The following is a 16,661-nucleotide window of genomic DNA, read 5'->3' on the forward strand; positions in this document are numbered from 1 at the left end:
CTTCTGAAGAAGTTTCCAATACTACTGAAGAAACCCATTTTACTATATGTAAAAATCTAATGTCCGCCTAGTCTCTTACGTTTCCTGTTGAGTTCCATAGCATTCTTTAACTGGAGCTCATACATTCTGTTTCTCCTCTGGTAGAAAACATATTCTGGGTCACTCCTGTGTTCGCGTCATCTGCATAAAGTTGTTTATATCCCACTTCAGGTTTGTATAAAACTCTTTCCATCTCATATTTGCATACCATGGTGGCAAACCTAACGCAGCGTCATTTGACATGGCAGTTTGCATTTGTACATCTGTTGGCACTTGACCATAGTTTGCCATTGCAGTTTGTATTCTAACTTCATTTGGAATATTCTCTGGGTTTGGTTGTCCAGGTTGCTGTGCATTCGCTAAGTTCTGTGCGTCCATTTAATATTAGATAAAAATATCTCTTACGAGTACATATACTGAACATTTGCAGGCATTGGTTCATCTTCATATTCTCTATATCTTTCTGCCACGTCAAAGAAATAAATGACACAATGGAAAAAACCTAAAACAAGTAGTCCTATTTCAAACCACATTTACTTACTAATAAAATTTCTTTGTTATGACACTTTCTCCGGTTTATAGGACCTCTCTCATATTCTATCTTGTCATATTTAAACACATAGTCATGTATGTCCTCTAACCATCTCATAACGGTTTCCAAACCACTTTTATCGGATGTAAAGTAAAAGCATGGATGGTTATGTAAAACGTCTAAAGTTTCTAAAGAGTCTCTCAAAGTATACTTCCTTGGAACGCCCGTAACTTTTCCTGTAGCGACGTTAGACCCTTACTTGTCCGGACAAAGTTATACTATTTTGAGTGCTCTACAAAAAAGTCAACAACGACGACTCTCAAAAATTTTTTATGGGCTAGAGGGCGCAACGCGCCTGGAAGCCCATCCCAAGAAAAAAAAAACTTCATTTATACTAAACATCTTCAGGGCTAGAGGGCACGAAGTGCCTGGAAGCCCCACTACCTTTTTTTTTTTTTTTATTATTCATATTTTTGATTTTGAATTACGGAAAAAGTGAGTTCAGAACTTCCAATTATTATTTGATTAATTATGTTAAAAATACTATAAGGAATTAAAATACATAATGTTGAAATTTGAATTACGGAAAAAGTGAGGGTGAAAGTGAAGTGAAAAAGTAAGATATTTTTTGTTGAAATAATCATAGTTGTACAATTTTGAAACTATATGTAAAGCTATAAATTGAATAAATTCAAAAACAAAAATTGTTTATTCTTATTAATAAATTTATATTAATCAATATTTGAACAACCCGTAATTAAAATTGAATTCCTCTTAAAATTTAATCCATACGTTAATTTTTAATTTGCTCGGCGAATGCCGAGCTTCCCTACTTCTCTTGTCATTCCTTCAAAAACTCTAATCTCATCGCACTTACAAACATCATGATTTGATGTATTGTCGAGAAATCTTAGACTTGTTTGTCATTTGATTATAGCATTTGAAAGTCATCTCGAAAATCGATTAACAAGACAATTTCCCAAACATCTACATACAAGTAGATGATGGTAAACCCATTAGAGTTGTTTTGCTATGATTCCTCCAATCTTATGATGAGAAAAATCATATCAAAACAGCTCTAACCGAACATTCTACACAGCTTAGCATCCAGCTAGTTCCAAGTAATGCGATTACAACATCAACGGCCAAAGCCTTTCAGAGTCCTTTAATCATTTCTTCTCATCTCAATGTGAAGTGGCCCCAAACGAACTACAAGCTGACGTTACAACGCATTACAACCCGGTTAATACGAGCATATACATTAGAGCTGCTTTGTTATGATCTCCCTCATCAATTGATGAGAGATCTCATTATGAAGCAGCTCCAATCGAACTAAAAACCTACATACAAATGAGTGAAAACAAACTCATTAGAGTTGTGTTGCTTTGATTTCTCTCATCAGAAGATGAGAGATACCAGAACAAAACAACTCTAATCAAACTTTCTACACAACTCAGCACAGTATCAATGCAAAGTAATGCGTCTGTATCGTTAACAAGCAAAGTTGTTTCGGGTCCTTCCATTTTGGAAGAATTCGGAACAACTTTGCGAATTGATAGTGTAAACCCATATACATGAAAGCGTGCATGCATAAAGACAGGTATTGTCAGCAATGACTACCTGCCCAGCTATGAGTGATCAGAGAATTACCATCTCAGGCTTTTTGAGAACGTTTCAGCCAGGACCCTCGTATGTTGACTGTGAGAAAGGCATCCTTTATCTGAAATAGATGCTTTTCCAACAATCAAATTCGAAGATCTTCGACGTTGTTGTAAAAAGAGAAGGAGAAGGAAAGAAGAGGAAGGAGAGGAAGAAGGAAAGGAAAAGGAGAAGAAGAAAAAAGAAAAAAAAATAAAAAAAGAAGGACATATTAAATATAATGCGCACTTAATAGTGCCGAGGCGGCGGAGCCGCCGAGGCGCGATTTTTTTGACCCTATATTACCGCACGGCAATGTTTTTCTCGATTTTGTACAGCCCTAATCTATTCTTTCTATACACTAAATAGTGAAGATATACTTTTGAAATTTTTGAAGTTATCGTCATTACACTCAATGAGTTTGGAGATTTTTATTGTTTCTTTTTATATATAATGATTGAATGAAATGAAGCTTACTGAATATGAAACTATTTTCCGCCATTAAATATACCCTTTCCTTTTTCTTGTTTCCTTACTCTCTAAGAATTATATTTCTAGTTTCCGTATTGCACTATAAAGATGAAATAGAAATCAAAACGATAGATATTTTTATAAACAATAACAAGTTATATATAAAACTTATGAAGAATAACTTAACTTTTGCTTTGACAAAGCATTTTCAGCAACAATTCTTGCTTGCTTTTCTTCAATTGCGAGTCTGAGTTCAGTTATACTTTCAGATGTAAAGCTCTGTCCAGTCAATGAAACATATAATTTCCTTGCCCAGTTTAACCAAGCTCTTGCACAATTTTCTGATCTTGCATCTGATATTTGCCTGCTCTGACGTGTCAACAATGATCTTGTATGTGTCTTATATATGTCATCATCATCTAAAATCTTAACAAGGTTTTCAATGAAGAAAATCAATGGTTTCTCATCAACATTGAAATTTTCTCTAATTTCTATGTTTTCTTTCGCAAGTTGCTCAGTGACTTCGAAGAAAGAAGAAACAGAAAATGTAATATTAGATACAGCCAATGCTTTGCAGACTAAGTCAAAGATAGATTTGCAATTCGAGAAATCAGCTTCAACATCTTTTCTCAAAACTGATAAATACTTTTCTTTTATTTCATTTTTGACTTGTTTTTTAATGTTTTTCAGAGTATTTGGAGAATAAGAATTCGTAGTTATTTTCTCTGTTTCTTCATCTATCTCGAGATATGATTGTCTAAACTCTTTCTCGATGGTTGGCGTCAAGAATGAAATGATATCATTTTTAAGTTTGATTAAATCTTTGTTATTTGTTGATTCACTCATGAATTCATTACGAATCTCGTCAATAACTATTTGTCTTAGCTCTGTTTTCATTCTTCTCTGATTTTCATGAGGAACAAATGATGTTTCGTATTTAAATTTAATTTCATTTTCAATTTTTTCTCGTAATTCGTTTTCAATCTTCATTCTCAGCTCGAATTCAAGTTGCTTCCTCATCTCATTCTCCATCTCAATCTTCTTACGTAGCAATTCTGTATCAGTTTTTGCTGATGAATTTGAAGAATTGGGAGAATCAGAAATAGAATCAAAATAATTTCTTCTTTTATATCTGTTTTCTACTTCTCTTGTAATTCTTTCGATCGATTCATCATAAATTTGCTGATAAATTTGATTTCTAATTTTATTTTCTTTTTCAACTGAAATTGGTGAAGAAACATTTTCTGATGCAATGTTTATTCTAATTTCCTTCTCCAAAGCATTTCTAAATGCTTGTTTCAGATCATGAAATTCTGAATCAATTTCTGTTGAATTTGAGAACTCATTTATCAATTTTTGCTTGGTTTCATCGTAAATCTGTCTTCTTAAATCATTTTCGAGCATTTGTAATTTAATTTTATTTTCTTGGTCCATTTTTTGTTGCAATTCTTCTTTTATTCTTAATATATTAGAGCTGTTATTACCATTCCTTCTGTTTTCTTCCTCAATTTGTATTCTGACATCTTCAATTACAGAATCTCGGATTTGTTGAGAGAGTTTTTGTCTAATTTCTCTTTGAAGTGTAACAGTAAGTTGAGTTTGAAGTGCTGGCTTAATTTCATGCTCAATCTTGTCATTCATTCTTTCATTATATTCTTTTGTCAAAGTTTCTCTAATTTTCTGTTCTATTTCTCTTCTGATTCTAATTTCATTATCATTCAGTTGAAGTTGCAACTGATAGTTCATGTCATTTTGAATCTTCTGCTTTAATTTTGAAGAAATTTCTTCTGTCAATGTTTTTGTTAATTCTTGACGAATCTTTTCAGTTTCAGATTGACGAACTTCCAAAGTTATTTGTCTTCTTAAGTTCTGTTCTATTTCTACACTCAATTTTTCTCTGATTTGAAATTCAAGTTCATCTTTTATTCTTTCTCGAAGTTTTTGCTCAAGTTCCTTCTTGATGATTGGTCTGAAATGGAATTCGGCTTCGAGCCAGACATCCTTTCTTACATCATCTATGACTTGGTTTCTGATTTCATTTGTAATTTGAGTTTTAAGTTCACGAATAAGCTTTGAATCAGAAGTATCAACAGGACTTGTATTAGTTCTGACTGGCTTGTATTCGGCTTGGAGTTGTAATCGTATTTTTTCTCTTTCTTCAGTTAATTTTAATTCATATTCTGCTCTGATGTTATCTTCAAGTATTTCTCGCAAATTAGAAGTGTTGTTAAGAGAATATTGGTTTGATAATTCTGAAATTTTCTGCTGTAATTGAGCAATTTTAGATTGATATTTTAATTCAAGTTCATTTTCAATTGAAATTCTAAGTTGTTCGTTTGGCTGCGATCTAGACTGAAGTAATTGTTGTACAATATATGCTTCTTGTATTAATAGAACTTTAAGCTCACTTATTGAGACATTTTCATCATTTGCTAATTGACAAAGTACTCTGGTTCGCATTTCTGGATCAAACCCCTGATCAAAAAGTCTGCTTATAGAATAAAGAGGTGTATTTGGTTGGGAAATTAATGTCGAAATTAATTCTGTTGATTTAGCTGCTTGTTCGGCAAGAAAACCTCTAGTTCCTTGTTTTAAAAATGTTCTTCCGCTCTGCTGAGATATTAAAAACAAAGAATGAGGATCTTGTCCTTTGCTAAGTCGTAATAAGAATTCAATGTGGCCATTGATTTGGTAGCAAAGTCGATATATTGATGCATCACCTTGTAGGTTCAGATCGTATAAATATTTCATAAGTTCATCTTGTTGAATTTGTTTATCTGTAATTGATTGAATTTCTTTGAGTTTGTTCATTCTGATTACATCATATTCATTAGTTGAATCTATGAGACTCTCTAAGATCCCGGAAACAGTTCCACTTTGCGGAAATTGTCGATTTATGTAGGAAAAACGATTCATTTTTAAACGGTCACCTTTTTATACGAAATTTATTTTCAATTTCTCGTCAAATCGAAATTATTCCAAACATCAGAATCAAATTATTCGATTTAGCTACTATTTTGATGTTTGTTGGATATAAATTGGTAAGATATTCTTGTAATTTTTAAATTTTTATATTTATTTTCAAGAGCAACATCCGAAATTATATCCAAAAAGGTTTGCGAGACTGTACATTAGTAAGGATCTAAAAACATTCATTAGTTTAAATACAAATATTATTTATTCTATTGATTTTTACTGTATTACATCAGTACAATATGTATTTTCCTACAATATTGTTAAAAACATTGTATTCTATTGTGATTATGGCTTAGTCATTCTTGAGTTTATCAGGATTCGAAGTATCGTTTTTTTCTTTTGTTGCTTCTTCAGATTTAGATGCATTCTTTTCTTCAGCTGGTTCATTATGTTCTGTTCTATTATTAACATAGCGATGAATTACTTTGTCGGTGATATTTCCAACTAATTGTGAAAGAAGAAGAATTGCAATAAAAACTGGTGGCAAAGCAAAGAAAAATGTTAAGAAAACACCAAATTCATCAAAATAGTTATCTGAAAAACCAAATATCTTCCAATTCTTTTCCATTATTGGTCCAAGCTGTCCAATACCTAGTGTAATGCCTAAACATAAAACGAAAACGATTGTTCTGCGTCGAGGATTTCTTCTGACCTTGAGAGCAATTATTAATAAAATTAAGTAAAGAATTATTGTTGTAACAATCGGAATATCTGTCCATTTTACTTTTGCAAATATGCCTTTGATGTCAACTTGGTATTCTGGTGTATGTGATCCCAGGATTTGTTGTTCTTCGGTCATATTGTCACTTTTTAACACATTTTCAATTGAAATATTTTTGTCACATTTCTGATTAATTTTAATTACAAAAATAGAAAGCACACGATTAACAACAAATTGAAATAAAAACGCAAAAAAATTAATATACAAAATAAAAGTGACAGATGAACTCTGATACTCAATTTCTTCAGTTAAACGACATTATAGAAAGAATTCATACAAAAATTCATAAGCATGGTATTACTGGACTCAGAAAGTATGCAACTTTGATGAAGGAAGCTGATGAAGATCCCGACAGATTAATTGATTTAACGGAAGAACTTCCTGATTTATTTGCTGACGCAGGAATTTACTTAAATTTAACTGAACACAAAGAATTATCAACAATTCTCGATGAAACGGGCGATAAAAAGGCCAAATTTTCAAGTATTATCAATAGAATTTCAATGCCATTAACACCAGTCAGAAAAACGGCCATTGCTGAAGCATTTAAATTCTTTAGCAATGGTGCAGATTCATGTGACCCACAAATTATTAAAAACTTCAGATATTCAAGAGATCATCCGTTAACTTTCGCAATCAAGAGAACACCTACAACAAAGTTATTAAATTCCATGATTATTATGCTTGGTAATAGTGAAGATGAAGTTACAGCCGAGGATTTTGAAAATTACTTTAGAGAAGCTGGATATCTTTTCCCTAAGGATGAAGATTTCGCCAAAATCCTTAAAGTTAATATTAAGAAACACGAAGTTACATATAGGAGAAAGACTTGCCGTAACTCTTTCACTTTTTAAATATTTTTATGTTTTATCCATATTTTAAAATTAACAAATATTTTTAGCTAGCCTTCAGTTACTAATCCTCAAAATATTGCATATATTTAATTGAATGAAAAATATATTTTCAAATTTTACTAAATTTGGGAATGATATATCCTGCAAACGTTCAATATTATCTAGTATAAATGATATTCAGTGCGTTTTTTATTTGCAAATGCCATGATCTTTATATGAGTAAATAATTCTTGTTTTTCTTCAAAGTAACACTCTTGGGCACTATTACTTTGTAAACTTAATGTTCTTTTACATATTTTGATGTTATTTTAGTTAATTGTGAAATTGAATGGGACAATTCTTCTAATATTTTCAAATAAATCGTGTTTTCACTATCACAAGATCAATAACTTATGGTACATGCTATACACACAAAGATATTTTGATCTTTAGTGATTGATAACTCCCCCTAAATAAAAGAATCTCCTACTAAAAAATGTCGAGAAATAACAACAATAGAAGATTTGGATTAATTGCTGGACCATCAGGACCTGACCAAGACAGGTTCATTGAACAACTAAAGAACGCAATAATATCAGAAGGACGAATAGAAGGCCAAAATCTTACGTTTAAACAATATCCAGATCATAATTGTGTAAGTATTGAAGCTACAACATATGAGGAGCAAAAGGCAATAGCCGAGTTATCAGGTAAAATTAATATTAACGGTACAAATATTCTGTTTTCAATCACTCATCTTGATGATTTAAATCAATATTTCGAGAATTTCAAAAATGTTGTTCCAAAAGCAATAAGAGGAGATAAAACTGATCTATCTATGCTATTTAAGAGATTCAATGGCTTTAAATTTAGCTGCAACTTCCCTCAAGCCATGTCTTCATTACTATTTTATACAGGATTATATGCACTTAGCCATAATAACAATATTACTATAATAAATCTTGCAAAAAATAATATGACAAATTATAATGGTATGAGACTTATTGGATCCTATTTTCCATCGCTTAAAATCATTTTTATTGGTGGAAATAAATTTAAATCCGGTGAAGGAAAACCTCCATTCCTTGGAGATTTCGATTTAAGAGATGAAATTCCTCCTTTGGAGATACAACAAGAATCAGATCATAGTGATTCAGATAGTGAATCGGCTGAAGAGACTAAAAAGCAAGAAGTATATGTAGATCCGCCTCCAATGATAAACTTCGAATATATTGAAGAGAAAAAGGTTATGAGTACAATAGATTTTGACGAATGTTATCACAATGATGATTATGTAACAAAATCTCAGCTCAGAGTCTTTTTAATTCCTTTCTTAAGATGTTTATCAGATAATCCACAAAATGCAAGCAATTATTACACTGATACTGCAGTTTTATCATTACTTACACTCAAACCAAAGAAAAAACCAGAAACTCCTTTATCTTTATATGATATAATTGCAACTGACATTACAAGAGGAGTTGCAAGGTATTGGAGAGGTTCAGAAATAACAGAAGGACTCAAAGAAATATTTCCAATAGGTTTCAAGCACAAAATCTCTTATTTAGTTACTCATCAAATTCATGATGAGCTTTATTCAATTGTTTTTCATGGCGCTTGCATCGGAAAGGAATGTTTTCCATTTTATTATGACAGAACTTTGACTCTGAAGAAGGAAAACAATGTTTATTTCGTTTGCAACGATTGTATCACCCTTAGAGATGAAAAGAGGCTGAAAGAGTGATTATTCATAGTTTGTATATTATGTTTGAATAAATAAAACTATTTGAAAATTATAGAATTAAAAAAAATCAAAAAGAAATTTTAGAAAAAAAAAATAAAAATATTATCATCAAACATGAAAAACCGAATCAAACAGATCGTTCACAATAAGAACTGAACAATTAATTACCTAAACTCTCTACTATCGGATGATGGACGACCTGATCCTGACGGAAAAAATCATCTGCAGCTTTTGTGTTAACAGAAGTTGAAGTTACAATATTTCTATGAGGGTCTTCTTCTTTATCTTTAATATTTTGAGAATCATTTTGGCTTTCATCATCGTCATTCGCACTACTATCACTAATATCATCTGTTTCATTTATTGGTATATTTTCTGTTTTAGTCTCGTTAGCTTCTTCCTCCGTGTCGTAAGTTTCGGTATTATTATCTGAAACGTTGTATGAAAATTCAAAGGATCTTTGTTTCTTTCCCTCATCCCCTTCAAAAGAAAAAGATTCTCCGAATACAATTGCATTTTTCGGTATCGGATCAATTTTGAAAAGTTTGTATCGAATTGCTTGAGCTATCGGTGGATGAACAAATCCCCTAGAAATTGAGTGCCTGAATTCCGAAGAAACAATTACGCAAATAAACGTAAAACATAATCCAATAATACCGGCAAGACCGCTTCCGAGTAGCTTATAGGCGCTTGTTAGTCTTGCTGTATAGTAAGGAGTGAGGCCTAGCGAGTGATTTCGGGTTCGCCGGCCTCGAAACGTACCCATGTTTTTTATATTGAAAAAATTCAGAACTCCAAAAAAATCTCAAATTTCTAAAAAAAAATAGGACAGTTTCCATGAAAAAGTTTATATATCTAAAAAGAGATTCTAAATCTCTATAAGGAGCATATCCATGTTATCAGCTTTAAATTAGCCGTTTGCCAATTGGCTATTGGAGCTATTTGACCAATCCGATTATTTTGTTTAATTTTGACACGTAAAAAGTAAATTTTTTCATTGAATTATCGTCAAAAAAATTTCTTCCAATTCCAAACATATCACTGCTAAATTTTCCTTGCAAGGTCGGATTAATCTCTGACATTACAGGAGGTACAACAGGGTTATCTGGAACTTTAATATTATCGAACGATCAAGGATCATTTACGCTAAGTTGGCAACCTGTGCAAAAATGGTCTTTTGTATCGCTATTTTGGGGACAATCTCAATCAAGTGCCAATAATAGTAGTAATTGGTCGCAAAATACCCAATTTACAATGAATTGCAATCAGATTTCCAGCATAAAATTTAGTGATTCTCCAATATCCTTTTCAATTTATCGAAATGATACTTCATGTGTTCGAACTTTCTCATTTGCAAATAATATAACACAAAATATTATGAAATTTGTTCAAATTTTATTTGATTATGGTATTGCAGTTCCAACTGATCAATATACTTTAATATTCTATCGTTCTTGCAATCAAAACACCATCAAGTGTGATTTATTCAATTCAAAACTCACTTATGATGAAAATTTCAGTATTGAAAAGTTTTGGCTGAAAATAAAATCATATTTTGAAGAACTCATCACATATTTATACGATAAAAATGCAATACCAAGCGATCCGAACTTCCCATTACCACTTGCAATCAAAGGTTGCCACGATATTACGTTAAATCAGATTGAAGTTACACAACTGCATAGACAACAGTATCCCAAGTTAACATACGATGTATTTACTACTCTATTTGACGAATCAGGGCGAATAAAAGACTCAATGTCTTTTTCAAAAAGATTATTCGTTTCTGGAGCAGATTCGTCCATACTACAGACCATATTACCATACTCCTTTGGCTTCTTTTACCTTGATTCGAGCGAAGAAGAAAGAAATGCCCTGGAAAATAACTTTAATTCGCTAATGAACCAAGCAATTACATATAACGAGGACAAAAATGAAAAGAACCAAAAGATTTTGGAGTCTTTTTCTCAAATTGACCAAGAAATTTCTGAATTTTTTTCAAAAGACTCTCCTCCCTTCAAATTATTGACAATTCTGCTCAAAACATACTGTATATATAATCCTAAGGACGGATACTTGCACGGTATGGCCAATATCCTGCTTCCTTTAGTTTTATTGTATTTTCCTGATTTAAATTTCGAAAATTCTGAACATTTTCTGCCATTAATATTCTGGAGCTTCACTGCAATGCTGTTTAACACCGAACACATCAAGATTCTTCAAAATCCGGAAGAAAATTGTCAGAAAATTTCAGAAAAAATCAGAAATATCATTGAAAATACAGCACCATTGACATTTTTATGGTTGAAATTGAATGGAATTCAAGATTTGACCTTTTTATTTAATGATTTTATTTATTTGTTTAGTAATTCACTTCAGAAACAGACAGAACTGCTGATTCAGGTATGGATAATGTTCAATCGCAGTCCTTCTCCTCAAAATTGGATTGTTTACTTCTCTGCTGCGATTTTATTGAAATTATTTGACAAATTCTGTCAATACAACCCTACTTTGCTTCGACAGATACTTCCTAAGCTCATATCTGAGATCAAACTCGAAGAAATCTCACGGTTATCGCTGTATTTATATGAAAAATCCCCTCCAATGTTTGGAAATTTTTCAAAATTACCGAAAAAGATCAGCGAAAGTCCAGATACAGGCGACGATACACAACTAGATCCTACAAAAGCATCAACCTACATAATTCCAACCCATTACGATAGAGATCTCCGCAGATCTAATCCAAATCAGATCGGATTCATGTTTACTCCGCTTCCTAAAGGCATAATTGCACCTCCTCAAGCGAGAATGCCTGGAGATAACATACCAAGATGCGGATATTGCGCTGCTTTTGTCAACAAATACACTGTTTTTGATAAAAAAGGGTTTTGTTGCAACATTTGTGGGTCAAACAATATACTAGACACAAAAGTCGACCTAAATAGCGTAGAATTGAACTATGAAGTATATGATTCTTACTTACAAAACAAGTATTTGATTAGAAAATCTTTCATTCCTACGGAATTCACAATTATTTCAATGAGTCTTTTCAAAAAGTTCCCATATATTTTAGATGATTTACTTAAATGTTATAGAAAAGTTGCAAATAATAGACAGATTGGACTTGCAATAATAAATGGTGGTCTAACTTGTCTTTTGTTTAGACCATCTTTATCGATACAGACATTTCCTGATGAAATACCGGAAATACCACTGTACCAGATATTTACAGGTATTCCATATTTCACACAGACGTTTTCGGTCATCAAAGAGAAAATTTATAATCTTCCTCAAATACATTCGAATAATGGTGCCGAAAATGTCATTAAATTCGCTTTCCAGATAGGTTCAAGGTACGGATCAAGCGTAAAACTGTTCTTTGATGAACAAGATTACAATATTATTAATAATCACAAGACATATAAAGATATTTGCATGCCAGTAACTGAATCCTGTTGCGAGATATCATTCCAAGTGTTTCCAAATGATGTTTCTCCGTTAGAAATTGATGAAAATCCATCTCCAAAAATTTCTTCTCAAAATTTGAATGGAAAAATACCAAACTTTACATCGGAAACAATAAATGATATTTTCCCATCGGAGACAGAGAATAAACCAGTTTTAGATTACAAAACCGAAGAAGAAGAAACAAATAATTTATCCAAATCTAAAACATTGGTAGAAATTGCTGCAATCACAGGAGGAACCTTCTCCATACTCAGGAAGCCAGATTTCGAGTACATAAACAGTTACACGCTCCATGATTCCTTCATTTACGCGAAAGGTCCAGGAGGAACAGGATTAACTGATTATGCAGGCGAAGGATTCCTTAAGAATGCTAAAGGAATATGTTGCGCAAAAATTGGTGTCAATCAGACCTTCTTTTTGACATATCCGGCGAAAAATATGACAACAAAGTACCTCCAAATTGCTTTGTTTTACACTACTGAAGTATGTTCAAGGAAAGTTCGTGTTTTCAACTTGAAACTGGATAATAATTGTCAATACAACGAAGGTGTGATTGATAAATATGTTTGCGCAATGGTTTCTAATAGTTTGATCGTAGAAAGCAAAGAAAGTGCTGAGAAACTTTACAATGAATACAAAAACAAATTTAAAGATGTAAATTTGTTTTTGACAGAAAATCTTTTGAAAACAAAATCTCCTGAAATCTACGAGAAGGCAATTTCGTATAGAGATGGATACACACTACATGCAAAAGCTGATCCTCTTTCAGATGAAATCGTTTCTGTTTAAATTTATTTATATATTTCTACTTTTTTTTTAATTTTTTATAATGATGCAATTATCATTTTCTGGCATTCTTTCAAAATGTGGCTTCATAGATGTTTCAACTTTTATAATGGCTATTCAATGATGACTAATTTTATTAGTATAATACTTTAATTAGACATTCATTATGAAATGAAAGAGTTAATGTCAGTATATATTATCAAAATGTTGGGGTTAAATATTTATAGTTGCATAGTTTGGCATATTGCGTAATAAGCAACATGAGCTTTAATTAACAATTCATTGTTAATTAAATACATAAATGACCAAAACAATGTGAGCTTCATATTTTTCTTCTAGGATCATTAAAAAGTTCCAGAAATTCAGGATTTATGACGGTATCGATTTTATTCTAATCATCTATTTATTCAAATGAGAAAAGCTTTTTTAGCAATTTAAGAAATTAAAAGCATAAAGAATGAGGGAATGCGTTGATGAGAATCATTAATCAATGCATTACATGAAATACACATTTTATTAGAATAAATATAGATAATATCTGATGCTTTAAATCTACAATCATAAAAAGCAGAAGCAGCGATTGTTGGCTTATTTTGATGATAATAGCGATTAATAACAATTTTATCAATGCAATTCGATACTCTAAAAACCTCGGTTGAAATGTCAATAACAGATTCAGGTAATATCAAATATTTAAGATAAACAAGATTTAAAAAACATGCATGTCTTAAAGTTTCAACTCCGCTCGGTACAATGAAAAATGTCTCATTTTTGGATGCCGGATAATAAATCAAACTTTTCATATCTTTGGTGTACAAAACACCGTCAATTGAACAAAAATATTTGTTAGAAGGATCAACATCAATTTGTGACATCTGATTAGTTGCATCAAAAGGATTAAGGCGATGAATATAATTAACATTAGCAGGAATTTTTAAATATTTGACTTTAGTGCCATAGAATATTTGATCTTCTATTTGTAATAGTGACGATGGGAGGGTAACATTTTTTAAATTGATGAATTTTTGAAAACAAAAACTTGGAATATATTTGTAACCTTCTAATATAGTTATTTCAACATAATCAGTAAATGGTAGATCATCTGGAAATGAAACTGTATCATCATCATGATACTCTAATTCATAGCTTAATTCAAGGCTTGGAACTAGCTAAAGTTACAAAGAAAAAAAAATTAAATTTTGAATAGTTTACATTTCTAAAGATAACCTTAAAGTTTATATCGGCGCCAAATAGAGAACTAGAGTCTGTGAGGTACTGATTCTATCCATACACCTCACAGACACTAGTTCCAAGCTAAAGTGGCTAAAAATTGCTCTCAATGTCAACAATTGCGAGCAATTTTTTTGCATTTTTGGTTGGGAATTGGAGAGTGAGAGTATTATTGTATGAAATAATATCTCTCACCCTCCAATTCAACCTTAGGAGCCGAAAATCGCGATTATTGACTTAGAATTAAATTGATAGCCGTTTAAAATTTTGATGGAATCAACAAAACTTTCTTATGCTTCGGAATCATTACTAAGAATGGCTAATGAGATGAAAGACATCGAAGAAGAGGAAGAAGATACTCTTTCTTCAGGTTCATTGAACGAATATCAAGCACAACTAAATCAATTCAGGGCCGACCAAGAAAAGACGAAAGCAGTGCTTGAAAAGATCAAGAAAGAAGACCAAAACCATTCAATAAGCTATATGAACGATCAAAATGAACTTGGTGATAAAATACAAGAAATTCAAAAACAAATGGCTGATTTAGAAGCAGAAAAACAAAGATTACTAAACGAACACTTTAGCAGTCTTAATGGTGTATCTGATATTACTTTCTCCCGTAGTTCTTTTATGATGAGTAACACTCCAATTCAGCCAAAATCTATCCTTAAGAAGCTAACAAAAACACCAGAAGTATCTCAACTCGATTCTTCATTCGATCAGAACGGTAATTTAGAAATCGCTCCTTCTCCAATACAAAAAGATAAGATTTCAACATTAAATGCAAAAATATTAGAAGAAGCTTCATACAGAGAGCAAATATGCCAACTCTTTATCGATTTTGTAGATACAGTTAAAGAAAAATACGGAGAATCTACTTCTTTTGAAGATATTAAGTCAACACTTTCAAAATTATCAAATGAAAGATCAAATGTTGATGTCTATCTAAGGAATATAGATAGTATGATACTCAAGATAAAGAATGGTTCACCACAAAAGAAACAATCATCTCCTCAGAGACCAAAAATTAATAAAGATGATGAAAGAATCAAAGTTTTATCAAAGAAATGTCATGAAATTGCAGAAAACGTATTACAAGTCTTTGATTATACTGCTCCTTCAGAAGAAGAGATTATTAATAATCCAAATGTCTTAAATGAACTTTCAAACGATATTAAGTTGCTTGTTACCAACAAAGTATCCGAATATAATAAGACAATCATGATATTGAACGAACAGATTAAAAATTACCAAAGACAAACGCTTTCAAATCAATCTCAAGCAACAATTAACGATGTTATGAAATTGATGAACCAAATCAAACAAGAAACAGAGCAGAATCATAAAGCACTATTCCATTAAACTTGTTTTCATAAATAAATTATACTGTTTAAAGAGTTTTTTTGAAAATACAATTTAATTTTTTTACCCTTTTATAAAAAATTTCAACATATTCTGAATATCAAGGTAAATAGATCAATACTTTATTCAATTGAATTTGATAAATTTTTTATCAAACGTACATAAATTTATATAGAAAATGGGGAAGGGTGATACTCTTGGATTTTGCGTTGCCCTTGGCCATTCACTTTATGAATATCCATCATGTATCTTTTGGTATATAACATTGTCCACAATTATAAGTTATTTAGTCATATTTTCCAAAAATTACATATTTCAAAAGCAAAAATCCATTGTGACAACTTTAGTTATGATCCATTTGTCGAAATAATTATATTGCACCATTTTTCTAATCATAACTTCACTAATTTTTTTGTCAATTATTACTTATTACCTGACAAACTATTATAGAAGGACACATAGAGATTCAGATTCGATTACAAAGATAAAATTAAACATATGCCTTGTTTGTTACGGATCTATATCGGTTTTGTACGTTTTATTCTTATTACTTAGTTCAATTCTACCTCAAAATTCATATTTACTATTAATAAGTTATATTGGTTTTTATGTAACTCATCCATTTCTTCATATTATACCAAAAACGATAGTTAAACTTAGACATTTTGCGAAAAAGTTTCGCGGAACTATTGTATTATGTATTTTAGTGGTTAATCTCTTTATTGAAGTGCCACTAATCATTTATTGCTTCTACAAATCAATTACTGAAGGAATATTAATTCAAATTACTTCAATTTTATTTATTGTTTCATTTTTCATGCATGCAATTAGCTTTCTTTATGACGCAACAGCTGTTTTAGG

The 16,661-nt window shown here is 31.3% G+C and overlaps 7 protein-coding genes across 7 annotated transcripts, besides 4 other annotated features; 4 read left to right on the plus strand and 3 right to left on the minus strand.

Annotated features, from left to right (window-relative positions):
* Positions 1–1,046: part of a mobile genetic element that runs on past the window's edge.
* Positions 1,047–1,348: 302 nt separating this feature from the next.
* Positions 1,349–1,422: a mobile genetic element.
* Positions 1,423–1,752: 330 nt separating this feature from the next.
* Positions 1,753–2,012: a mobile genetic element.
* A 332-nt stretch (positions 2,013–2,344) lies between these two features.
* Positions 2,345–2,503: a mobile genetic element.
* A 324-nt stretch (positions 2,504–2,827) lies between these two features.
* Positions 2,828–5,791, minus strand: TVAGG3_1046090 (phage head-tail adaptor family protein; the record flags this gene model as incomplete). Its single annotated transcript, XM_001584398.1, has 1 exon — positions 2,849–5,491. One exon carries the CDS (start codon positions 5,489–5,491, stop codon positions 2,849–2,851), a length of 2,643 nt encoding a protein of 880 aa, XP_001584448.1.
* Positions 5,792–5,872: 81 nt separating this feature from the next.
* Positions 5,873–6,455, minus strand: TVAGG3_1046100 (transmembrane protein 18 family; the record flags this gene model as incomplete). The annotated part of the gene is made up of 1 exon (XM_001584399.1): positions 5,949–6,455. The coding sequence occupies one exon, from the start codon at positions 6,453–6,455 to the stop codon at positions 5,949–5,951; it is 507 nt and encodes a 168-aa protein (XP_001584449.1).
* A 143-nt stretch (positions 6,456–6,598) lies between these two features.
* On the plus strand, positions 6,599–7,309 carry TVAGG3_1046110 (calcyphosin family; the record flags this gene model as incomplete). Its single annotated transcript, XM_001584400.1, has 1 exon — positions 6,599–7,231. The coding sequence occupies one exon, from the start codon at positions 6,599–6,601 to the stop codon at positions 7,229–7,231; it is 633 nt and encodes a 210-aa protein (XP_001584450.1).
* A 278-nt stretch (positions 7,310–7,587) lies between these two features.
* Positions 7,588–8,954, plus strand: TVAGG3_1046120 (NTF2-like family; the record flags this gene model as incomplete). Its single annotated transcript, XM_001584401.1, has 1 exon — positions 7,707–8,954. One exon carries the CDS (start codon positions 7,707–7,709, stop codon positions 8,952–8,954), a length of 1,248 nt encoding a protein of 415 aa, XP_001584451.1.
* Positions 8,955–9,049: 95 nt separating this feature from the next.
* Positions 9,050–9,744, minus strand: TVAGG3_1046130 (uncharacterized protein; the record flags this gene model as incomplete). Its single annotated transcript, XM_001584402.1, has 1 exon — positions 9,115–9,720. One exon carries the CDS (start codon positions 9,718–9,720, stop codon positions 9,115–9,117), a length of 606 nt encoding a protein of 201 aa, XP_001584452.1.
* A 238-nt stretch (positions 9,745–9,982) lies between these two features.
* TVAGG3_1046140 (SEC24-related protein family) lies at positions 9,983–13,228 on the plus strand (the record flags this gene model as incomplete). Its single annotated transcript, XM_001584403.1, has 1 exon — positions 10,713–13,211. One exon carries the CDS (start codon positions 10,713–10,715, stop codon positions 13,209–13,211), a length of 2,499 nt encoding a protein of 832 aa, XP_001584453.1.
* Positions 13,229–14,708: 1,480 nt separating this feature from the next.
* On the plus strand, positions 14,709–15,834 carry TVAGG3_1046150 (uncharacterized protein; the record flags this gene model as incomplete). Its single annotated transcript, XM_001584404.1, has 1 exon — positions 14,709–15,800. The coding sequence occupies one exon, from the start codon at positions 14,709–14,711 to the stop codon at positions 15,798–15,800; it is 1,092 nt and encodes a 363-aa protein (XP_001584454.1).
* Between the last annotated feature and the right edge of the window lie 827 nt (positions 15,835–16,661).

Source organism: Trichomonas vaginalis, chromosome I, assembly GCF_026262505.1.
Source record: "Trichomonas vaginalis G3 chromosome I, whole genome shotgun sequence".
NCBI classification, from domain to species: domain Eukaryota; phylum Parabasalia; order Trichomonadida; family Trichomonadidae; genus Trichomonas; species Trichomonas vaginalis.